At 32.5% G+C, this 24,042-nt stretch overlaps 4 protein-coding genes and 1 long non-coding RNA gene across 7 annotated transcripts; 4 read left to right on the top strand and 1 right to left on the bottom strand.

Moving 5' to 3' along the window:
* Positions 1-136: 136 nt before the first annotated feature.
* Positions 137-2,610, top strand: LOC122629438. The gene is made up of 4 exons (XR_006327262.1): positions 137-770; positions 855-1,085; positions 1,196-1,350; positions 2,158-2,610. It is a non-coding gene; the product is annotated as an uncharacterized LOC122629438 (long non-coding RNA).
* A 1,775-nt stretch (positions 2,611-4,385) lies between these two features.
* LOC122629421 (adenylate kinase 8-like) lies at positions 4,386-6,427 on the bottom strand. Its single transcript, XM_043812810.1, has 9 exons — positions 6,341-6,427; positions 6,179-6,275; positions 6,004-6,093; positions 5,810-5,931; positions 5,576-5,753; positions 5,372-5,496; positions 4,957-5,066; positions 4,721-4,895; positions 4,386-4,652 (listed from the first exon to the last, which is right to left on the bottom strand). Exons 1-9 carry the CDS (start codon positions 6,425-6,427, stop codon positions 4,386-4,388), a joined length of 1,251 nt encoding a protein of 416 aa, XP_043668745.1.
* Positions 6,428-7,060: 633 nt separating this feature from the next.
* Positions 7,061-9,541, top strand: LOC122629112 (ATP-binding cassette sub-family F member 1). 2 transcript variants are annotated; one of them, XM_043812166.1, is made up of 5 exons: positions 7,061-7,495; positions 7,577-7,802; positions 7,876-8,521; positions 8,586-8,764; positions 8,828-9,541. In XM_043812166.1, exons 1-5 carry the CDS (start codon positions 7,143-7,145, stop codon positions 9,320-9,322), a joined length of 1,899 nt encoding a protein of 632 aa, XP_043668101.1. In that variant the 5' UTR covers positions 7,061-7,142; the 3' UTR covers positions 9,323-9,541. The 2 variants fall into 2 exon arrangements, with proteins under 2 accessions (XP_043668101.1, XP_043668102.1); XM_043812167.1 differs by having other exon boundaries at positions 7,367-7,499.
* Positions 9,542-9,684: 143 nt separating this feature from the next.
* On the top strand, positions 9,685-15,433 carry LOC122629111 (dual specificity mitogen-activated protein kinase kinase 7-like). Of its 2 annotated transcripts, none has more exons than XM_043812164.1 (8): positions 9,685-10,067; positions 10,545-11,035; positions 11,111-11,290; positions 11,372-11,506; positions 11,609-11,856; positions 13,017-13,715; positions 13,815-14,099; positions 14,210-15,433. In XM_043812164.1, the coding sequence occupies exons 1-8, from the start codon at positions 9,899-9,901 to the stop codon at positions 14,343-14,345; spliced, it is 2,343 nt and encodes a 780-aa protein (XP_043668099.1). In that variant the 5' UTR covers positions 9,685-9,898; the 3' UTR covers positions 14,346-15,433. The 2 variants fall into 2 exon arrangements, with proteins under 2 accessions (XP_043668099.1, XP_043668100.1); XM_043812165.1 differs by having other exon boundaries at positions 13,023-13,715.
* A 735-nt stretch (positions 15,434-16,168) lies between these two features.
* On the top strand, positions 16,169-22,701 carry LOC122629110 (histone-lysine N-methyltransferase EHMT2). Its single transcript, XM_043812163.1, has 12 exons — positions 16,169-17,835; positions 17,911-18,506; positions 18,574-18,624; positions 18,696-18,799; positions 18,863-19,505; positions 19,590-19,922; positions 20,025-20,253; positions 20,392-20,598; positions 20,673-20,929; positions 21,017-21,267; positions 21,363-21,538; positions 21,989-22,701. The coding sequence occupies exons 1-12, from the start codon at positions 16,856-16,858 to the stop codon at positions 22,149-22,151; spliced, it is 3,990 nt and encodes a 1,329-aa protein (XP_043668098.1). The 5' UTR covers positions 16,169-16,855; the 3' UTR covers positions 22,152-22,701.
* Positions 22,702-24,042: the final 1,341 nt, after the last annotated feature.

Below are 24,042 nucleotides of genomic sequence, written 5' to 3' on the forward strand. Positions count from 1 at the left end.
TTTTTCATATTTTAATTACGCAGTAATTAATTGAAATGTTTCCCTGTTCGCGAGGGCACTCGAGCAAAATGAGACGCGGGTGCTGCCTCGGCTGAGACAGCTTCGGCTATATTTTCTCTCTCTCTCTCTCTCTCTCTCTCTCTCTCTCTCTCTCTCTCTCTCTTCTTTTTATTATTCTTTTCTACTCTCTCTTTCTCTCTATTTTTTTCCTTCACCGACGAAGCATTCGACCTCAGCAATAGACGGCCGCGATTTCTCCATTCTTTCGGCCCTTTTCGCAGAATTAAGTACCAGCTTCTTTGACGTTTTTCCTTTTAAGCAATTCTATCGCGCCCGATTCTCTACTTGGCATCGATTTTAACGCGAACCTATCCATCTACCTACCAACATCAGTTTCAAGATTTGGAATCTTTCTGCGTCGTATTAATTATTCCTTCGTGTTTCGTGAAACACAAACCGTCCATTGAAATGAATAAATATGATTGGTTTTACGGTTATCCAATGTTGTGTAACGCACACACATATGTACAGTGAATGCTGGATATCGTCGAATCGTGCGCTGATATTGACTACTGCGAGTTACTCTATTACTAATACTACTATCGCTACTACACTTCTCTATTCACGAGCACTATTCTTTTGCATCCGGTTTGCTTGTTGTTTCATTTTCGCGACCCCTAGTTTACTCTGCAGTGTCGGCATAACAATGAAAGCGAAAAAAATCGGAAATAAAGTGAGAGAAACGAGGTGGAAGGGAAAGAAAGAGATAGGTAAGAGGAAGGGAAGGGAAAGACGAGTCGCCCTTTTGTTAGCGAAGTTGTATGCTACGTGCAATTGTCTTCTCATTGTTTCAGCCATTGTTTCCGGTAACTCTTTCGCGGTAACGAGGAGGAACCTCAATTAGAACGGTTTGAGGACTTAAACGCCCAGAGGCTGCCGGGTTTTAAGAGGCAAGGATGCAGTAACGTCGACATGGAAGCATTGTTTCTCCGAGCAATAATGCAAACGATACCCTAAGCGCGTGAAAGATGTTGTGATTCTCTCTTAACACTCGCTGTTGCAAACTATGACGTATCATGAAATACGTATGTATATATATTCGAATCTTTTGCATTGTTCTAACGTATTTGAAGTAATAGATTAATTATTGAAAAAAATATTGAAGAAAAAGTATTGAAAAATCTTTTCACTTCAGATTCCAGAATCCAAGACGTACGAACTTTATGCCTGGATACATCAATTCTTACTGTATTCATTTACAAGCTCGATAAATAACGAAAACAGGATCTCATCCATCTCATGCTTGGTGCCCTGATTGAAAAGAAAGTCTGTATTTTGAAGCTCGATATGGTAAATCATGTTATCGCTTAGTCGTTAATTAAGTTATCTCAAATTTATATCCTTTACCAAACGGTAAACACAATTTATGAAGTTGAGAAATAAAAATATTACTTTTATTGTTATTATAAAGAAGGATACATAATCGGAAACAAAAAATATTAAATAGTTAGCATCCTTAAATTATAAGTATGTATTTGTAATTAAATATTTTAAACATATATATATATATATATATATTATATATACAGTACATAGAAACCAAATCTTTATTTGTTGTATAAAATACTTTGATATATACTTGGAAGCTTGGTTGTATAGGAAAATGAAATGGAGTATTGAACGACAAGGAAAAAAAATAACTGGTCTTGTATATATGTTTGTTGCAGTATACGCACGACCACCAATCGAACCTTCCGTTAGCCAAACGAATATCGGGAATTTTTTTCGGTAGAATATATGCTCTACTTTATGATCGCCTGTGATTCGCGACTAGAATTAAGACGTACGGAAGACGCAATCATATCGATAGTATCCAATACAATAAAATCAAATCATTCGATGGTTTCTTTAAGTAATCAGCATTTTAAATAACTTAGAATATTTTCAGATATATGCGATAAAAGTCTAAAAATCTATGTAGCAGAGGATTGATTATACTCGATTTATCTCTTTTCTTATATCTTTCTATAAAACTTGTTAACAATTCTTTATTTTTAACGTCAATCTTCCAAGTAGAATATCTTAATCTTTATTTTAAGGAGAAATTCAGGAAATACCTTGGTCGTTCTAAGAGTGACAGGATTGAATACATTTCAGGTGTGGCCAGCAGTAACCATAAATCATCTGGAAATCCTGTTACCCTGTCGTCGCGAAAACGCCAGGGGTGTTTTCAGAGTACAAAGGATACAAAACCGAGGAGAGTTTCTCCAGTTTACGTTTCTGAGTTATAGCTCCCTGGTGTTACAAATGCTTCTGGCGCCACTCTCTTGACGAATGACAGGACATTGACGAGCACGAAGGGAAGGATACGAAGGAAATCGAGATAATCGCGTGGAAAGATGTTATACGTCACGAGAGCAAGTTTTTCCCTACATGAGGTCCTGATCTATAGAATATTTTCCATACGACGAGAGTGTTTTTAGTTCTCTACCACGTTAAAAAATATTCTTCTTTATGGTATCCTGATACACCGAATATTTCTTGGATATAAATTTGTTCTAGAACGTCAATAAAATGTAAGATTATAAGAAATTGAATGTTTAGCAACACGTCCACGGTTTTTTCTTTTCTTTTCTTTTCTTTTTTTTTTTTTTTTTTTTTATTATATGGATATACAATAAACGGAATCGGTGATCTATTCGTCCTGATTATCTATACGAAAGATCTGTCTCTAATTCATACAAACTTAATGGCTCCGGAATATACGTTAAATAATATTTTTTTCCTATTTATATGATAATTAAAAAGATGTTTCTTCTCTGCAAACGCATAGTCGTGACATTTGTTGGGGATAGGCGCGCAGCGTTAGCAGGATACATATTAAAGATCAAGGATACATTTTCACCATCGATCCGTTCGCCTTATCGTATCCTGATATCTATGTTTGCTATAGCTTTTGAAGTCCTTTGATAATTTAGAAATCCTGTATATTTTAATATAGTATACTATCAAAAAGCTTATAACGAGTCTTTTAATTAATACGTTTTATTCGATACTTGTAAATCTTATAATCCAATTTATTGAGCTCGCTCTCATTAGCCTCTTGTATCATTAAGATATTTCTAGGTTTATATCGAACGTTATTTTTAAGTATCAGTAAACTCTAAATCTAATTTATAGTGATATGTATTAGAAGTGATAGTACTACAGTAAGATGGTAGAGGAACAGTAGCCTTCTGAATAGTGCTAGTATCCTGACATCTTGGAAAGATTCTCTACGTGTTAGTTTCGAGTTTGATTCACATCACCTATGTACACCATATGTTGTTGCTTTCAAGGTATGTTCGGATAGATCGAATTTTCGTTAGAACGAGTATTATCCGTGTAAAGATATTCTTCGTTTTGATGTTTTCCTAATTACTTGAACACCATATTCCATTTGGTAAAATGTCAAGTTTTATAATGGTGATCCTAATGTTCAGAAGGCGCATTTGTTAGGATTACATCCCTTCGAGCAAGTTTTACAGCAGAATAACCAGCAGGACTCTATGATTTCTTGATCTAGAAATATGCCTCGCGTTTGAGGCAATTAAATACGGCAAAACTTACGGCGTGATGCAGACTTTATTTAACTACCTCATTTAATTCGAATGTATATTGTTTATTCAGTGTAACAGTTTTATTCTTATACTTAAAAAATTCATGAATTGTATATACCGATATCAATACAGAAATAATAATAGTTAGATTTTTATTTAACGTATGAATTTGTAAATGGAATTATTTTCTGGATGTTCAGAGTTATAATTTATAAAGCAATTTTAATAAGTCAATTGAAAAATAATGTTAAGTATGAATAAAAATGAAAATTATTTAGCAATGCAAAAATAAATTTACATAATCTTAAAAGAAAATAGTTCGTTAAATTATTTCAAGAAAAAAAATAATATATTGCTTCGTGATAGGGATATATAGGGGTTAAAATTCAAGTCTAATTCTAAACTACTTTTGTCTTTCAATCGAAAGAGAATATCACAGGAAAACAGACTATCGTACCGACTTCCTTCAACTACGAAGGTTACCTATATAGATATAATATCGAGTGACGTTGCGAAAACGGGATGCTTCGCTTGCCAGGGTAGTAGAATCACCAAGGAACGTACTCCTCTTCTCTGCACCCTCTTTATACATGTATTGAGAATATGTATCGATTTATGATATCATCGAAAGGTAATCCTATAAACTGATGTATTGTCAAAATTAAAATATGATTAGACGTTATTATTAATACTTTTGTAAATTTAATTTCTCCCTTTTTTTGAGTTAATTTTATTATTATAATTAAATAAATTTATTATTATATTGAATATAAAAAAAGATTTAATTTATATAAAAGTATATTTAAATTCAGGTGGCATTATCGTATCAAAAATACTTATATCAGGTTCATCTTCCGGATCATATTCTACGTCATATGGATCAATCATTGCTTTTTGCCTTGGTTTTCTAGGTTCACTATATATCTTGGATTGCATCAAACAACCCTCCACACTTTCTCTTACTGATCTTTCATCGGCACTTCCATCGATTATAAAAGCAGATTCTCCGGCATATTTCAACATTTCTTCGACGTTATTATCGTATTGAGATATCTAAATTCGCAAAACAGCATTAATAATTTAGAAATATGAGGATATACTTTTATTGCATTTATTCTTACTTCTTCTGTGACGACATTAATATAATCGTTAGGGTGTAGACCTAACTCACAGTCATAGCTTTTGTTGTTATTATCGTTCGAACAAATATTATGCTTACTTCCAGTGATAATATTGTATCGGCGATTTAAAAGTCTCTCTTTACGTATTTCTGCACTAACTTCGATAAAAATTACTCTGAAAAGTTTCTAAATGTTATTCAAGGGAATAACGTTATTCATGAATCCGAGTATTATACTTATTTGGTGGTGTATCCATCATATCCAAGAGTTCAAAATCTTCTACGGTAATTGGATAACTCGTTAGAACCCATCCTTTATTTGCACATTCAGGTTTATTTATATAGTTCTAGATTGAACACACAAGAGCGTTTATAAATTATAAAAAAATTTAATATTGTATAGCGTGAGTCAAAAGTTCTTAGTTAGACCAAATATTTCTGTGATTTTAAAAATCAGTTATTTTTTTTTTCCATATTCTTTAGATTGCAGTTTTAGAAGGTGAATTTACAGTTTTACAATTTGAGAAAAAAATGAGCTTGAAATGTTTCGAAAATGTATGACTTATTCTTAAAATCATCTAGGTATTTTTAATTTATCTAAGAATTTTTGGCCTACCCTATAGTTATTTAAATATAGTAAAAAATTATTTACATCAATTATTTTTATTCTCATTTCAGGCTTTGGTTTTCCTTCCCATCTATGTTCAAATGATCGTAATACTTCGCCTATAGGTGTTTCTTGGAGACGTACTTGTTTCAAAATGTAATTAAAGTCCACTATAAAATTAATAATTGTTTTTTAAAGTTGCACGAGTTACTGACAAATCACACTTATCGATTTTTATAAACAATGTACCGTGTATAAGATCGAATCTTTTCGTAAGATATTTGGCTACAGTACGACATCCTGAACCTCGAGATCCAATTAGAACAATTCGAAAAAGAGAAGGTGCTCCAGAATGTTTTTTTATTTTCGTTAATGCTATGCAATCTTTTCCTAATTCTTCGATTGATCTAATTCCGATTTCGATCTCCTAAAAGTGAAGTATTAATAAGAATTTATATTATTTTTTAAAACGTAATAATTTACAATTAAACAATTAGCATAAGCTTCCCGTAGTTCACGAAGATTCTTTTTATACTTTTGCATTTTCACTTTTTTATTATCATTATTACCAAGATAGTCATTAGAAATCGTCTTTGTAAATTCCTCTTCAACTAGGAAAAAAAGAAAAAATCGATTATTAAAGGCAAATAAAATATATAGACGAATATATACTTTACTTGTATCATTTGACATAATTTGAAAAATATGTGTGGGTATTATGCCAAGCCGTTGAAAAGCTCGAGCTTCTTTCTTCGTTCTAGGCACGTCTACGCGAGAAAATTTATTCTTATTTCACTCTATATATTTATTTCTTATTAATATTTTAAAATTAATCTTAACAATTGCATATACCAACTAAAATCCAACCGGAATTGTGCAAAGCTCCTGTTTTTAATAGTTTCCTCATATTCATTGCAAGAGATTCAGATTCGTTACATAAACATACATTCTAAATTAGATGAAAATTATAGAGAAATTTTAGAATAAATTATTTGCTAACAGTTGATTTTTTACCTTCTTTATAATTTTTTTTTCTTCAAGATCTTCCAAAGTGATCGGGTAAAGTCCTATTTCTTTTTGAAAAAATTCCGCCAAGGCCATTTTGTCTATAAACATAGTTCACTGAATAATTAATATTATTTTGTGTAGACAATTATTCAATTATTTCTCACCAAAATCTGGTGGTGCTATAAGAATAATTCTAGGAATATCGCGTTTTCGTATTGCATGTTCTAAACATTGCTTCATATAAAGAATATGGTCATCTGGTTGATCAATTATTAATTGTTTAGAAAGTTCCTGTAATATACTTTAGTTAGATATAATTAGTTTTTTATTAAAACGTAAATAAATGAATATATAAATTTAGTTAATTACTTGGAAAAGTTCATATATTTTATGCTTTTCTGAATAAGCTACAAAACGTGGAGGTATAGAAAGTGGTCTTTTTATTGCATCCACAAAGTCAGACATTATTAGAATATATTAATTTAAAAATTCTAATAATAAACCTGATAATTAATGCCAAAAGCGATTGCATTACATTTCTGTAAGAACGCAACGAAATGAAAATCGAAATAACCCATTATAACGATAATCGCATTAATGTAATTCGAGATATGCATTTACATATGTTTGAATTAGTTCATTAGATTTCAATTGAATCAGTTGCATTTTTTTTTTTCTAATATCCTAATAAATGTATTTTTAGGTGTTAGATGGCGCTATGGCCTTTCTGCTAACTTTATTGCATTGCCGTAAAAAGTAGGACGAAAAAGTAAGGTTAAATCCACGCGGTGCGTGCAAGTCGATCAGCATGTCAAAGGCCGATAAGGATTTCGATGTTACCAAGAAGTTTTCGAACATGGAAATCGAGGAAACGGGTAAAAAGTTAACACATAAGGAAAAAAAGAAATTAAAAAAACAACAAGAATATGAAAAAACGATGGAAATGTTAACGAAGCCTGGTGGCCAGGGTCATAGTGAATTAGAATCAAATTTTACTGTTTCACAAAGTCAAACGCAACAACGTGGTAATCAGCAATTAGAAAATGCAGTAGATATCAAAGTAGAGAATTTTAGTATTGCTGCAAAAGGGAAAGAATTATTTACCAATGCCAGTTTACTAATAGCTCAAGGCAGACGATATGGCTTAGTAGGACCAAATGGGTATGTAAGTTGTCATTATATTTAATTTTAATATATATCAGTCTTTAAAAAGTATTATGAATTATGTAAATATTTTTATAGACATGGAAAGACTACTTTGCTTCGGCATATTGCAAAAAGAGCCTTTTCTATTCCTCCTAATATAGATGTATTATATTGTGAACAAGAAGTTATAGCTGACGATACTCCAGCTGTAGAAGTTGTGTTGAACGCAGATGTAAAATGTAAAGAATTACAAATGGAATGTAAAAAATTAGAAGAATTAATTGAACAAGGAGATAATACAGTTCAAGATCGATTGCAAGAGGTAGTAATTTATTTTATTCATTATTTTATTATATGTTAATTAATGGCATAACGTATTCTAATATATTTTAAAGGTATATGAAGAATTAAAAGCCATTGATGCTGATTCTGCAGAACCACGTGCTAGAAGGATTTTAGCTGGTTTAGGTTTTAGTCGTGCTATGCAGGACCGTGCAACCAAAAATTTTTCTGGTGGATGGCGTATGCGGGTTTCTTTAGCCAGAGCATTATTTGTAGAACCCACTTTGTTGTTACTTGATGAACCAACAAATCATTTAGATTTGAATGCTGTGATTTGGTTAGATAATTATCTACAAGCATGGAAGAAAACATTACTTATTGTATCGCACGATCAAAGCTTCCTAGACAATGTGTGTACAGATATAATTCATTTAGATCAACAAAAATTATATTATTATAAGGGAAATTATAGCATGTTCAAAAAGATGTATGAGCAGAAGAGAAAAGAAATGATTAAAGCTTATGAAAAACAAGAAAAACGCCTTAAAGATCTTAAAGCTTCTGGTCAAAGTAAGAAACAAGCAGAAAAGAAACAAAAAGAAGTGCTTACTCGAAAACAGGAAAAGAATAGAACAAAAATGCAAAAACAAGAGGAAGATACTGGTCCACAAGAATTATTGCAGAGGCCCAGAGAATATATTGTAAAATTCAGTTTTCCTGATCCACCTCCATTACAGCCACCAATTCTTGGTCTTCATAGTACGTAGATAATATCGATAATGTTTTCACTTATATATTTCTAATTTACAATATTTTACTTTAGATGTAACATTTGCATATGAAGGACAAAAACCATTATTTATTGATGTTGATTTTGGTATAGATCTAAGTTCTAGAATAGCTATAGTAGGTCCAAATGGTGTTGGTAAATCTACATTTTTAAAATTATTAATTGGAGAATTAACTCCGCATATAGGAGAGCTTATAAGAAATCATCGATTGGTAAGTTCAAAATGAAAAATATTTATATGACTAAATTATTATATCTCAATTCTTTTTCAATAGAGAATAGGTAGATTTGATCAACATTCTGGAGAACATCTTACTGCTGAAGAAACTCCATCAGAATATCTTATGCGTTTATTTGATTTACCATATGAAAAGGCTAGAAAACAACTTGGTACATTTGGACTTAGTTCTCACGCACATACAATTAAGATGAAAGATTTATCAGGTGGACAGAAAGCACGTGTAGCACTAGCAGAATTGTGTCTTAATGCACCTGATGTTGTTATTCTTGATGAACCTACAAACAATTTGGATATAGAATCCATAGATGCACTTGCTGATGCAATAAATGAATACAAAGGAGGCGTTATCATCGTATCGCACGATGAACGTCTTATCAGAGATACTGAATGTTGCTTGTATGTAATAGAAAATCAACAAATTAATGAAATTGATGGAGACTTTGATGATTATAGAAAGGAATTGCTTGAAAGTTTAGGAGAAGTTGTAAACAATCCAAGTATAGCTGCAAATGCTGCTGTTTTACAGTGATAGCTATAATATAATTTTCATGGAGGAAAATATTTTCTAAGCCAAATGCATCTCCGAATTTCTGAGTAATTTCGGAGACAAGAAAAATTGCGCTTTGATAAAATGAAGCATTTAAATCTAAGCTTGTTCGTACAATAGAAAAGTAGTGTACGAAGACTCGACTTTTGTATAATAAAATTCTTCCATGATTAATGTAAAAATAAAGATTGTTTACGATTATACACATTTTTTTTTTATATATTGATCTTTGAGATAATATTAGGTAAAAAGTTAGTTTTTATTATATTATTTCTGTTCAAATCAAAATATCATAGTAAATATTTATTCTTTAAACTAAGTTAAAACTCTAATTAAATTAAAGAATAGTTTTTTTATTGTATCATCTATTTTAATATTTGAAAGTTATCGTCTTTCGTAGTTACAAGAATCGACAATAGATGACGGAAGTGCAGTGCGTGCGACCGGCGGCGCAATGTTCTCTGCCAAAAAGGGCAGACGAGTGATGTGAAAATTGTCAAATATTTTGTGCGAGATCGTATACCGCTCTGAGATTAAGCGTGTAAGGGTATCTTAACGATGTCCAGTACTCTAGAAAATAAAATATTAAATTTGCAAGAGCGCCTTCGAGCGGAAAATGAATCGAGAGATAGAGATAGGCAAAGCAGCGAGGTTGGCTCAGGAACGGGCCTGCAACCGTCATCGTCGGGTTCTGCTTCAAGTCCTGCCGTACGCAGGCCAAAGCAACGTAAGATATAACGAGGACTAACAAGTCGAATAAAAATAGCTTTTGTTTTCTCCAAAAAATTATCGCTATTTAAAAGTTCAATTTCTGTGCTGTTTTCCTTACAGAGGTTATGTTGATCATTACGTTTCTGTTGACTTTGCGACTAATGTTTTTTCAATGAACATTTTATAAAATAAACTGTTTAGATATTTTCTTTATCGTTGACGATAATAATAACAAATACAAGTTATAAAACATTAGCTTTTATTTCCATATAATTGTGTTAGTTTGCTTGAAAATGTAATACCAGTGCTTTTTAAATTATATGAGTAAAATGAAATTGTATGTCAAAGTATAAACACTTAATTTTACTTTTGAATATCATTGAATATCATTGTTACAACTGTTTAATATTAACTGTTATGTAATCAGATTTTGAAACTATATATTACTTGAACAAGGGATTTATTTTAGCTATGATTATTTCTGTTAATATAGTTGGCGAAATGGGTACCCCTACTCGATTAAGAAGGCAGCTGGATCTGCCAGTATCACAAATGGTACCTCCAAAGAAGCATGACAGTGAATTTGAATCTAAGTTGCAAGAAATAATGAAAATGAATGGTATTCTAAATATAAATGGTCAAAGATATCAAACAGAAATGAAAGACTTAGAACATCTAGGAGAGCTAGGTAATGGTACTTGTGGACATGTTGTGAAGATGAGGCATAAACCCAGTGGAGTAGTTATTGCAGTAAAACAAATGAGACGTTCTGGAAATGCAGAAGAAAATAAAAGAATTATAATGGACTTAGATGTTGTATTAAAGTCACATGATTGCCCATATATTGTACAATGTTTGGGTTGTTTTATTACTGAATCTGACGTTTGGATTTGTATGGAACTAATGGCAACATGTTTGGACAAGCTATTAAAAAGAAGTAGGCAAGCCATACCAGAGGATTTCTTAGGAAAAGTTACAGTAGCTGTAAGTTCATTAAATTGCCATAATTATAATCATTATCTTATTCACTTGTTATAAATTAGATTATACATTTTGTAGACAGTGAAAGCCCTTTCGTACCTGAAGGAAAAGCATGGTGTAATTCACAGAGATGTAAAACCTAGTAATATTCTTCTTGATGAATCAGGAGGAGTAAAATTATGTGATTTTGGAATATCTGGTCGATTAGTTGATAGTAAAGCAAAAACTAGAAGTGCAGGATGTGCTGCTTACATGGCTGTAAGTATTATTTTAGGAAGAATTAACAATTATAAGAATTATTTTAATAAGTAAATTTTATAACATATTTTCTCTGTATAGCCTGAAAGAATAGATCCTCCAGATCCAACAAAGCCAGATTATGATATACGAGCTGATGTATGGAGTTTGGGTATTACCTTAGTTGAACTAGCGACTGGTGTATTTCCCTATCGAGATTGCAAGACTGATTTTGAGGTATTCGTAAAAAAACATGTATATGTGAAAAAGCATCTGTTTTCATATAGCTAAAACCATTAGAAGACATTTTTTCTACCATCTATGTGAATGTTTTTATAGGTATTGAGCAGAGTGGTACAGGATGATCCTCCGTCCCTTCCTTCAGATGCACCTTTTTCTAAGGAGTTTCGAGGTTTTGTCAGTTGCTGCCTTACAAAAAACTATAAACATCGACCCAAATATCATAAACTTATGGAACATCCTTTCATACGCAAGTATGATGTTTCGCAAGATGAAGATACAAATTCTTCTTTATCTAATGCTGGCTGTCAGTGGTTTGGTAGAGTTATGCGACAATTGGAACCAAGGTTAGCATTATTGTTTAAGGAATTGTAATTAAAATTAATTAAGTGATATAGTATTAAACATAAAAGCAAATATTTTTAGTTTACATCATGTGATAATATTTTACTCAAAGACAGGCTACGTATAAAAATTTTAAATAGTTTTAAATATCGCATGAGTTTCCCAACTAATATAGTAATTATTTGGTTTGGTTTGAAAATAACCGGGTATTGCATTTTGCATTGGTTTAAAAAAATGTTAACATGTCTTAGCATTGATTAAAAGTCAGTGGGTAGGTATTTAAACAGCTTCAAAAGTGATGCTGTGTTTAAAAATTGGGTATTCATCGGATAATAGTATTTATACAATTATCTTTGAGTCTTACCAAACGACATTTTAAACCTTTCCGTACATTACGATTAAAAGTTTGCGTGCGTGTTGAATTGTGTTACAGCGTTGAGCTTGAGGGAGGCAGCGCAGCGTAGCATTCCCGCTCTCTCGTCCCTACCCTTTCTTCCATTTTCCTCAAAAAACTACCAAAAAATTCCAAAAAACTTAAAAAAATACACCTCAAAAATCCCCAAAAGTCTGCCCAATTTTCATTTCGAGTTGTTTGGTTTGTGCACGCGACAGTTACACACCCCACCCTTCAACCCCCACTCATGGTAAGCATTCTTTTTATTTATTTCAATATTTATTTATTTCTATATTATTTAACTACTCGTCGGTAATGTGACACGCATCATTTTTCCTATATACAGTTCATATATTCAAAATATCTGATTTTAACTTTAATGATTCAAATTTTACTTTCTTTTCTTTTTTCTTCCTTTTTTTTTATTTTTATTTCTTTCTTTTTTTTTTCCTTTTTTATTCACCAATATAATATTTCTCAAGCACAAAGTTACAGATCTTTTGTGAAAAACGTGAATAGTCCATACAATCAGGAACCTTATTGGAATTTCCTCCATCCTCATCTATGTTGCATGAAATTTAATTAATGCTCTAACTTTTATTAACTTTATATAGACTTAGTTTTTTTACAGATTTCAAGATGAAATATAGATGTATATACAATACAATTTTCGTGGATAATAGTGGCATTTGCCACTTTCCAAGGAGTCTACATATTAATGAATTAAGAACTGTAAAAAATTGAGAAAGTTGATAGGATATCATTCAGTTTCAGGTTGCCAGAGGGACAGCAGCGAGTTACTGGTCATGTGTCCCTAAAACAAACTGCTCATTTGAGGGTACAGTCTGAAATACCATCTTTCTTAAAAAGTAATACCACCAAAGAGACACAGAATTCCAGTTTTCTACCATTTCATCAAAGATCTAGTAGCGAAAATGGTGCTACTTATGTATCCTGTAGTCCATATATGCTCAGACGAAAAGAAATTTCCAGGCCGTTCTCCCCGCCGATGAACAACGAAGTTCAACAAAGCGAATTGATTCAACGATATCAACGATCTTTTTCACCTTACAGACAATCGATTGAACAAAATAAAGATTACGTCTTGAATCGTTGTTCCAATGGTCAAGGTAAATCAGAAGGAAGATCGTATTCACCATATAGACAAGACACGAATATAACAGACTCAGGAAATAGACCATATTCTCCTTACCACGGACGTTTCGAAGAACGAGATAGCAACAAGGATCGATGGCAGAACATTTCACGATCTTTGAGTCCTTTCGCACGAGATTATTCTCCTTGGCGGCGTGAGAATGTTGATCCTCCAGGTGTAATACAACCACCTTGTGAAAGTGGTCGATATTCTCCATTTTTGCAGCAAAGACTCGGTCAGATTCCAACTGCACCCCAAACGCATCCACAAAGTCAGGATATATACGGAAGCCCTATGATTAGTCGTAAGAGGTTTGTACGATTACGTAGATATTTAAAACTTGAAATGAATCACATTTTCTATCACTCACTATATATTTTTATTAAAAAAAAAAAAAAAAAAAAATACAGGTTTCCTTCGGAACCACCTCCTCAAGGCTCTCATGGTACCACCAGTCCTCAATTATTAATATCACGTTTTGCACACCAATTAACACAAGAGCCACCCCCGATGATGCCACCGACTCAGGGTGGATCGAAGGAATCTGCAAAGAAACGTTTTGCGTCGTACGTTCGTCTTAGGCTCGGGAGTGATCGTGCTCCTTCACCGGAGCCACCGCCGAGATTGAGTCGCGGCGAATCTCCTCTTGCATTAAGAAGGAATTTAGATCAACAATCTCCTTCTTTCTCTAGAAGGTGTAGTATCATGTTCCATATATGAATCGAATGAATTTATTGAATTTAATATAAAAGCTAGTCAGATCATTAAAGTATACATATATGTGTGTATATATATTTTTTTATAGGTACATCTCGCCTTCTCCACCCCAACCTCCGCCTAGGAGATTGTCAGAAAGTAATTCAGTACCTGGCAGCCCTCAGCACGTACGAGCTCGTTTACGTTACACTCCTGAACCTCAAAGAAGACCTCCGCCACCATAACCCACCGTTAATATTAAATTTGATCCTTTATTGGTGCCATACACAAAAAGCGTCGTTCGAGCCATCACGTGCGTCTAATATAAGGAGAAGGGAGGGTATCGTACTTCAACGAGGATCGCGTACAAAGAATTTGTCTTTATGGTGTTCTTACATAGTGTGTGGATAAAAGTTAAAGAAATGAAAATCTTTAATACTCGAGCACCTCTACGAATAAAAGGGCTTGTTCTTCGAGTCGTATATATTTACATATGGTGTCGAGGACCGTTCGTGTATATAAAAGAAAGAGTAAGCTCTTTTCGTTATAAGGGAACGGTCTGTGAAACTAATCTTTGCACAGCTTTCATGACCATGACGTGTAACGTGTTGAACTACTCTCAATCGTCAATGATTCTCTTATCGACATATATTTATATAGAAATGCAATACGATGTTCGACTTTTTATATCGCTTGTAAAAACATGAAAAAAAGGAAAATAAGTTACTCATTTTTCTAAAATCATTAATCATGAGGGGTAGGGAGGGGAGGAAAGGGAGCCGCGACTAAATCTACGTATCGAATGCGTAAACCGTTCCTATCGTTCTTCGTTTACGCTTCTTTTTTGAAAATAAAAAAAAAATAAAATCCACGAGATACATAGGTTATTTGGGACAAAGACTGGTCTGCGAAAATCGCAATCGCTCTCTTTTTCCCTGGACGGCCTTGCAACGATGCTCGTTAATCGAATCAACCCTCAGCGAATTTTTCCACGTTTTATTATCGTTTGTAATATACCAAATGAACTGCGGCCGTAGTTAGGAACGATCTAACGCAAACCAAATCGCAATAAGAAGTATCGTTCTAAACGGGGTAAAAAATATCCTGTGTAAAAAGGATGGCACAATTTTCGCGCCTCTGAGACTCTATAAAATTTCTATCTATGTATATTATTTAAGAGAGGCGTGTGTTTGGGCTAAGACGCGTTGTAATTATTCTTAATTAACATTTATTCATTAACTTCGTGTAGTCAACACGCGTAATTTTTACTCTTTGTCGCTTATTTGACAATGGAGAATCTGTTGCAATGTAAATAAACTTATATTTATACGAATCGTGTAAAATTTTATTGTCGGTTCACTTTTTTTTTCTTTGTCGTACATTTTCTTGATAATTACCTAACGTAAAGTATTTTATTTATCTGTTTCTTATCAATTTTCATAAACTACGATAACCGTTATCGAACTATTGGAAAGGCCTTTAATGTCTATGTATATATACATATCATATATATATATATATATATGCATATATATGTATATATAATGTATGTATATGTACGTATGTATGCATATACAAAATATATACAAATACATATATTATGATAATCGTAATCCAAAAATATTTTATTTTTCTATATATTTTCTAAAAGTTGTGTTCCTACGTGATATTAGATAATTATTTTAAAGAAGAAATTAACGTCATTAATTATATAATAATTTAAACTATGTTGTTATTTCTCGTATCGTCATTCCTCAATTTATATTTTTTCTCGACATAACCATAAATTTCATTATCTAATATGCTTGACTATGTATTTGTACGTATTTAAAATACTTTTCAAAAGTATCATGGAAATAAAAATAATTTCATAGAGATCTATCGTGTGGTATAACGATAACATCCCGTTTCTGGTATAACTTTTTATCGTGATATTTCATTTCCTTTCTTTTTTTTTTTTTTTTTTTCTATAAAGAAAACATCATATTCATAAAATTAACATAAGTTGGAAGTTCGAATGGATAATTAAGTAGAGTGAAGTAAGTATATTTCAAGCAATAAGAATTAAAAATATGAATTACGACGGAAACGTATGATATCTTTCCGTTTTCAACAGTTAACGTATTAAAAAATATTACAATCGAAAAAAAGTATTCATTTAATTATTCAGTTAGTTTTGACGAACAATCTTTGTGGATTCTAAGAAGCAGCACCTCGATATTGGTTAACAAGTAATTTAATAAGATAAGGGTTCATGTTCTAGGATCGTTTTAAAAATAAATTTCTCGCTTGGATCAGCGCGTCCCTGAGCAATCAATATGGCCTCCAGTTCTACGCGGGGCCCGACAGTGCAGAGCAGGTTTTTCTCGAAATACCATCGATAGGAGCAAGTCGCCTTGAAAATAAATTAGCCAAGACGTTGACCGATTTGGTAAAGCTCATTTTCGTAGTGATAAGAAGCATTTGAGTTACTGTGTTCAGTCAAAAAGAAATATCAAATGACTACAGTCTGTGCACATAGCGCGTAAGATATATATACATATATACACACCTATATATATATATATGTATACAGATCGGTGTGTATTCCATCGATGAACCGATATTCGTTTCCGTTTCACGTTTAACCGGTGCCATGATAATAGTTCATAAATATTCCAGTTAATAACTATTGTTTCCTGACTTGGACATTTAGTGCTTCGATCTTTCCGAACCTCGTGCCTTCGTATCTCCGCGGCTTTTCTTATACGGCGCCATGTCCGAGTGTAAAAATCAGGATGCCGCTACTACGAAAGAGGGTTGCCAAGAAGAGGGCGAAGACTCGGACATGGCTAGTGGAGTCGAAGATAAGGTCAGTATCCAGCAAATCCTCGAGGGCATGACCAACGAATTTAACAAAAGTGTAAGTCCAGTCAAAAACGTAGATGCTAATCGACCCTTGGAAAATTCGGATTACGAGGAACCCCAGAGACCGTCGTTGACGGCGATCGTCGATGAAATATCAAACGGTGTTGATGGAAATTCTAACGTGGATAAATCTGAAGATATTATGACGATTTCGACGACGACGTCGACGACGACGACGATAACGACGACGACGACAACGGCAACGGCTATGGCGACGACGACGGCAACCACGACGACGGCGACAACGACAACGATGACGGCGACGTCAACAACGATGACTGCAACAATAACACAACAAGAAAGTAACGTGGAATCGGCAATAGAAGAAAATCATCGAGGAGAAGATGAAGGTGCTCTGAGGCAGGAAGTTGTCAAGAAAGACAGCAACATACCACGGATAGTTTTAACGTTTAGAACGATCGACGAAAATACAGATCATGGAAAGAAAACAAAAATATCCAGCTGTTCCTCTAATCTTACTTTAGTACCCGATGAGCTGGCTAATTGTGATCAGATCGGGGGTGTTTCTGTTAAGATAGAAAATCCAGATGAAAGTTCTGATATTGTAGAGAAGTCCGATTCTGAAGAATGTAAAATTGAAGAGCCAACGAAAGATACTCAGGAAAAAGATAAAGAAGAAGAGAAGCAAGTTAAAGAGGCAGAAAAAAGTAAAAACACGGAACCTGTTGTACATGAAAAGAACAACGAAGAGATGGCTAGTATTGAAGAGACTGCTGCTCCTTTAACCAAAGCTGCTGAACCACCAGAAACAACACCACCAATAACCAGAAAGAGAAGAGTTGGACGACCTAGATTAAGAACGCTTAGGTTTTTTATTTTTTGTTATTTTATATTTATAAATATATGTTCATAATATTTGTAAACATTCCGTGACATTTTTAGTGACTCAACAGAAGAAACTCCAGGTCCCAAACGTTCTGCGAGAAGATTGTGCAAAAAATCCTTTAAAAGTACAGTTTTAGAAAGTGCGATGGCAATAAAAGAAAAGTCTAATTATACTGAGGAACACTTAAAATTTAAAAAGCAGAGAAGATATAGTAAACCTGGACGACCAAAAAAGATACCTCAAGGAAAGGAACAGGCAAAGCAAACTCAGAGTAAAGGATCTGATGCTCGTCAAGAGTCAGAAGCTTCTCTTCCTGACATAGATAATCATGCTTCTGAGGTAAATATGAGTTTGGAAAGTTCTAGAAATTCTATTACAGTAGAAGGAAGTACAAATGATACGACTTTGGATGAATCTCAAAGCTACTCATCTGAATTTGATGGTATGCCTAAACTATCTCCAATGACGAGAAGTTCAGATATACAAACAAAATTGGGTAGTTCTATTGGTAGTCCTTTGAGTGATGAGACACCTTTAGCAGATATAGAGAAGCCTTTTTTAAAGCCTGCTACTGGTAGACCTAAAAGAGAGAGAGGTCGTCCTCGTGGAAGTCAAGCTGCTCGAAAAATAGCTAAAGTGGATTCATTTGAAGGTACTATAAATTATAAACTGCATGTCTTTCATTTTTGGATATCCTTGTAACAGAATATTAATTGTAGATGGTTCACCATCCGTTGCAGAAGCAGGGAAGCACAATGATTATCCTGAAGGTAAATCAAATTTAAATTATTCGTATTGCTATTGATGTAGAATATTTAATAATATATATACATTTTCCCAGAAGGTACTGTACCTGCAAAAAGAACCCGTAGAAGTATGGCTCCTAGTCCAAGTCCTGCAGAAGGACAAGCTTCAAAACCAGAATCAACTGCTGTTGTTAGTGAAGTGAGTTCACTATTATTATAATTATTTATAATAATAATATAATATGATTATTGTAATTTTCAGACCTATGGACAATCTATGCTATGTTTATGTCAAGTACGATCTCAACTTTATGTGACAATAACTGGTTCTGGTGCACCTCTTTATTGTACAGCAATAGATTCTATTGATAATAGATTAGTAGGATGTTGTAACGAAGTTGATAGTAATGATGTTGCAATGAGAAGACCTAGTACTCGAGTTCCTTTTATTATATTGTGTCGTATGCATAAGGAAAGACTTTTAAGACATAATTGCTGTCCTTCGTGTGGACTATTTTGTTCACAAGGTAGATTTGTTCAATGTACTAATGGCCATCAATATCACAGAGAATGTGAAGTGTATCCAAATAAAAAAGGAGCTTGTCCACATTGTGGAAGTGAAAGTACAATATATGATGTAATGGTCACAGTCAGCGGAATGCGAAGACCTGTATTCATACCAACACGGAAGAAGTTTTCTAAATTACCATCTGCAAAAATGAGTTTACCTGGTAAAGGAGATAATACAAAATTAGCAGAACGTCCACCTAGTCCTTTAATAAGGCCTGAGATTATTAAGATACCAGAACCATCAATTAATTCAGAAAGGCCAGAACGTTATACTATCATGAGTCTTTATACATCCGTAAAAAATGGTGATTTAGAAAAGTTGGTAAATGTATTAGGTTAGTTTCTTAAAATACTTAATGTTTTTGTATATGTAAATTATCTAATATAAGAAAATAATAATAAATATTCTACATTTTCAGCGTGTGGTTACAATGCAAATCATATATTTAGAGAATATGCTCATCGTAGTGGTCTACATATTGCTGCAGACAAGGGTCACTTGTCTTGTGTGCATGTCTTAGTACAAGCTGGTGCTCAATTAGATGTGATGGATAGAAATCAATTGACACCTTTGATGTTAGCAGCTAGTAAAGGAAAAGCTGATGTGGTAAAATATTTAGTCAGGATAGGTGCAGATGTAACTATGAAAGGAGAAGATGGCATGACTGCTTTACATATGGCTGCAAAATCTGGTCATTTAGAAGTATGTCAAATTATTTTAACAGAATGTAAAGTTCCGAGGACTTTAGTAGGTAATAAAATAATCATTTAATTTTAAATGTTTTAAAATTAAATTGATGAAATTTATTATTTTGTCTTTGTTATCATACTAAATCAATAATTTGATTTATTAGATTCTGTGGATGATGGTGGATGGACAAGTTTAATTTGGGCGTGTGAATTTTGTCATACTGATGTAGCAAGGTTTCTTTTAGATAAGAAATGTGATCCATTAATCAGAGATGCAGAACAGAATATAGCACTTCACTGGAGTGCTTATAGTGGAAGTGCAGAAATTACTGAAATGCTTTTGAATGAAGGATGTGATGTAAATGCAGTAAATGTTCATGGTGATACTCCATTGTAAGTTCTGTTAATATATATATATATATATATATATATATATATATATATATAATAAATAATTTTTCTAGTATCGAAAATAGTTATATATAATATAAGGAAAAAGGTGTATCTAAATAAATTGTTATATCTTTTTAGACATATTGCTGCAAGACAAGATCAGTATGCAGTTAGTGTTTTATTGTTAGCTCGAGGTGCAAAAATAGGAGAGATTAATGCAGCTGGAGAAACAGCAGTAAATTGTTGTACAAATGATGGCGATACTATGTCAGCATTAAGATTAAATGCTAAAGTTAATGAATTATCTGAACATATGTGGGAAAAAACTGTTAAAATATTAACAAAGTAAGTATATGTCTTGATAACATAATATTAAATACATAGGAGATATTTCAAATTAAAGCAATTTATCTTTATAGCGACATTTCACGTGGTAAAGAAACAAACCCAATACAATGTGTTAATGGTTATGATTCTGAAGATAAACCAACAGATTTTCTTTATGTAACTGAAAATTGCTTTACCAGTAATATACACGTCGATCGTACAATAACATCTTTGCAGTCTTGTAGATGCGAAGATAATTGTAGTTCCGAAAAGTGTCTCTGCGGAAATATAAGTTTAAGATGTTGGTACGATGAAGAGGGAAAACTTATCCCAGAATTTAATTATACTGGTAAATAAGTGACAATACTTCCATAATATGTGTTATTATATAAGGAAATTTATTAGTTATACATAAATAAGAATTTAATTGATTCAGATCCTCCTATGTTGTTTGAATGCAATCCAGCTTGCGATTGTAATCGGATAACTTGTAACAATCGAGTTGTTCAACATGGTTTGACACAGAGATTTCAGTTGTTCAGGACAAAAGGTAAAGGTTGGGGTCTTAGAACTTTACGTCATATTCCAAAGGGTACATATGTTTGTGAATATGTGGGAGAAATTATTTCGGATTCTGAAGCTGATCATCGAGAAGATGATTCATATTTATTTGATTTAGATAATCGGGTAAGCATGAAGAATTCTCATCAACATAAATATTGTTCATGAATATGTTCTATCAAATAACATTTAATATGTGTCTTACATATATATATTTATAGGACGGAGAAACATATTGCATTGATGCAAGACGTTATGGAAATATTGCACGATTCATTAATCACTCTTGTGCACCTAATTTATTACCAGTACGAGTGTTTGTCGAACATCAAGATTTGCATTTTCCTAGGATAGCATTCTTCGCTAATCGAGACATCGAAGCCGACGAAGAGCTCGGGTATGTTAGAAAAAATAGATTCATGCGTGGAATTCACAGCATATGTACAAAATAGTAGATATTATTTCATATGAACTACGTTAATAAACTTTCTTAAAGTTTGGTTTTGGTTGCCTAGCCTCTACCTTTGTTGCTTTTCATATTTGGCATCTTTGATTTGTACTTATAGGTTTCGTTATTTTTTGTCAATTTATACATTGCATATATATCTGTATTAAGTTCTAAGCTTATTATTTGTATAACAAAAGTTTCAAATGTTTTCTACAATGATTTCATTTAAAATTTTCTATTAAAACACTGCTGTCACACTACCGACGATTAAGGCAAAGGAATTAAATATCTTTTCTTTTAAATATTACTATTTTTTCTTTCGAATTAAAAATAAATTTATTTTTAATTTTGTAAGCTAACCAATAAAGATCAATATACATTGACATTGTTTGCCTTCAGCTTCGATTATGGGGAAAAATTCTGGATAATAAAATGCAAGTCTTTCACATGTACCTGTGGAGCTGAAAACTGCCGATATTCGGAGAAGACTATACAAGTAACGTTGGATAACTATCGGAGAAAAATACAGCAAGAAGAAATGCTCTCCGGTCAAACGTCGTAATTTTCAATGAGAATCTAGTTGATTTTATGCTCTTATATTACGAGATAATATTACGCTTTTTATTATTTTTTAATGGGGAATTAATTAAATCTCCGTAATTTTTATTTCAATACTTTTTTCCCTTTCCCAAGAGTACAAGTACAAATGGTGATGGGACGTAGAGATTTTAAAAGGATAACTGATCCAGTTATACCTCGCATTCAAAGTTAGGAATGAACTGAATTTGTTTTCAGTTCGCTGATAGTTTCCTCAGGTTTGGCCATACTTTCCTATTCAGCCGACTTTCTGGAAGAATAATGCCTTTGGTGAACGTGCCACTGATCGATTTTATTTAGTAAAACAGCGATAGACATAATGCATTAGCGTTAAACTGTTATCGTACATATTGTACGAATCACAGGAGAAATGAGAGAGATACGACTTTTTTCAACTGTAATTATAATAGATTTTAAATGTGTTGTGTGAGAGATTAGAAGTGAACGAATTTATCATCAAAATAAATCAATTGTAACTGAACGACGACCGTGAAATTAAACCTCTATTCTAAAATAATATTTTATTTTTGGTTATTAATTACGGATCGTTCGTCCAGGAGCACAATTTTGTGAAGTGTTTGTTAATGAGCGTTTTGACAACATTCAATACAATTATATACAAATATATATATATATATATATATATATATATATATATATATGTAATAAGATTACACTTTTTTGTACAAATGAGATGGATTTTTTGTATAATAAAAGTTGTAGTCCTTCATAAGACTAATTTCGAAAATTCATCTATAATTCATCTATACACATTTAAACACACACATATATATATAAAGCCTATATGTATATACATATTTATTACGCAACACGATAGCGTGATATGTATATTTATATAATCTACATATATATATATATATATACGTATAAAATATCTACAATACGATACATACATATATGTGTAACATATCTATTAATATGCTCTATTTCATTTCCATGTCCTTTTTCATTCATATTTTACTTTTATCATTACAAAATGAAGCAGAATTCTTTCTGATTAGTATTTTATGCATTTATTTACAAAATTAAGTTTTCTTGAGATATTATATAAATTTTTAATAAATGCAAAGTTGGTAGAGAATTATATTCAAGTGCGCATGCATGTCAATCATTTGTCTTTAATTCCCGTTAGGTATCAGAGTTCTCTCACTATACCTACTTAATTATTTGAATCTAAAGAAAGGAGAAATATGCTCTCTGTACATACAAATTATATACAGAGAGATTGCATTAGCTTCTACATAAATATTCCATGATGATGATCGATGATGATCCAGATTAGATGATCCTTCGATCATCTAATTTGAAACAAAAAAAGAGTTAAAGAAGAAGAGATAATGCGAATTATATACAGAGAGGTTCCATAAACTTCCCTGTAAAAATCCAATCCCACGATGATCGGTTCCTCGATCATTTAACCTGCAACAGAGAAAGAATAATACAAAAAGAGAAAAAGAAAAAGAAAGAAAGATAAGAAGAGAAAAGTAGAAGAAGAATGGAATAGAAGACGAGATGTTACGTCACCTTAGTTTCTGAAATCTACATTATTAACATATAAGAGTATTTTGAGTGACAACATGGTAAAATTAAAATATGACTAAGAGCCATTCTCGAATATAATTAATAATGTAAAATGTAATTACTTTAACGTCTATTTAAGAGTATACACAAAAGATATTTTGGAAAAGTATTGAAATATGCAGCCATTCGCCCGGTAATACTTGCGTTTTATAATTAAATGTTTAATTTAGTTACAGATTTTAAATGTAATTAAGACATAGATTTCGATATTTCGCAAGTATTACCGACCCAGGTCCCACCGCTTGGAGGTTGCT

The sequence above is a fragment of the Vespula pensylvanica genome, chromosome 5 (genome assembly GCF_014466175.1).
Source record: "Vespula pensylvanica isolate Volc-1 chromosome 5, ASM1446617v1, whole genome shotgun sequence".
Taxonomy (NCBI): domain Eukaryota; kingdom Metazoa; phylum Arthropoda; class Insecta; order Hymenoptera; family Vespidae; genus Vespula; species Vespula pensylvanica.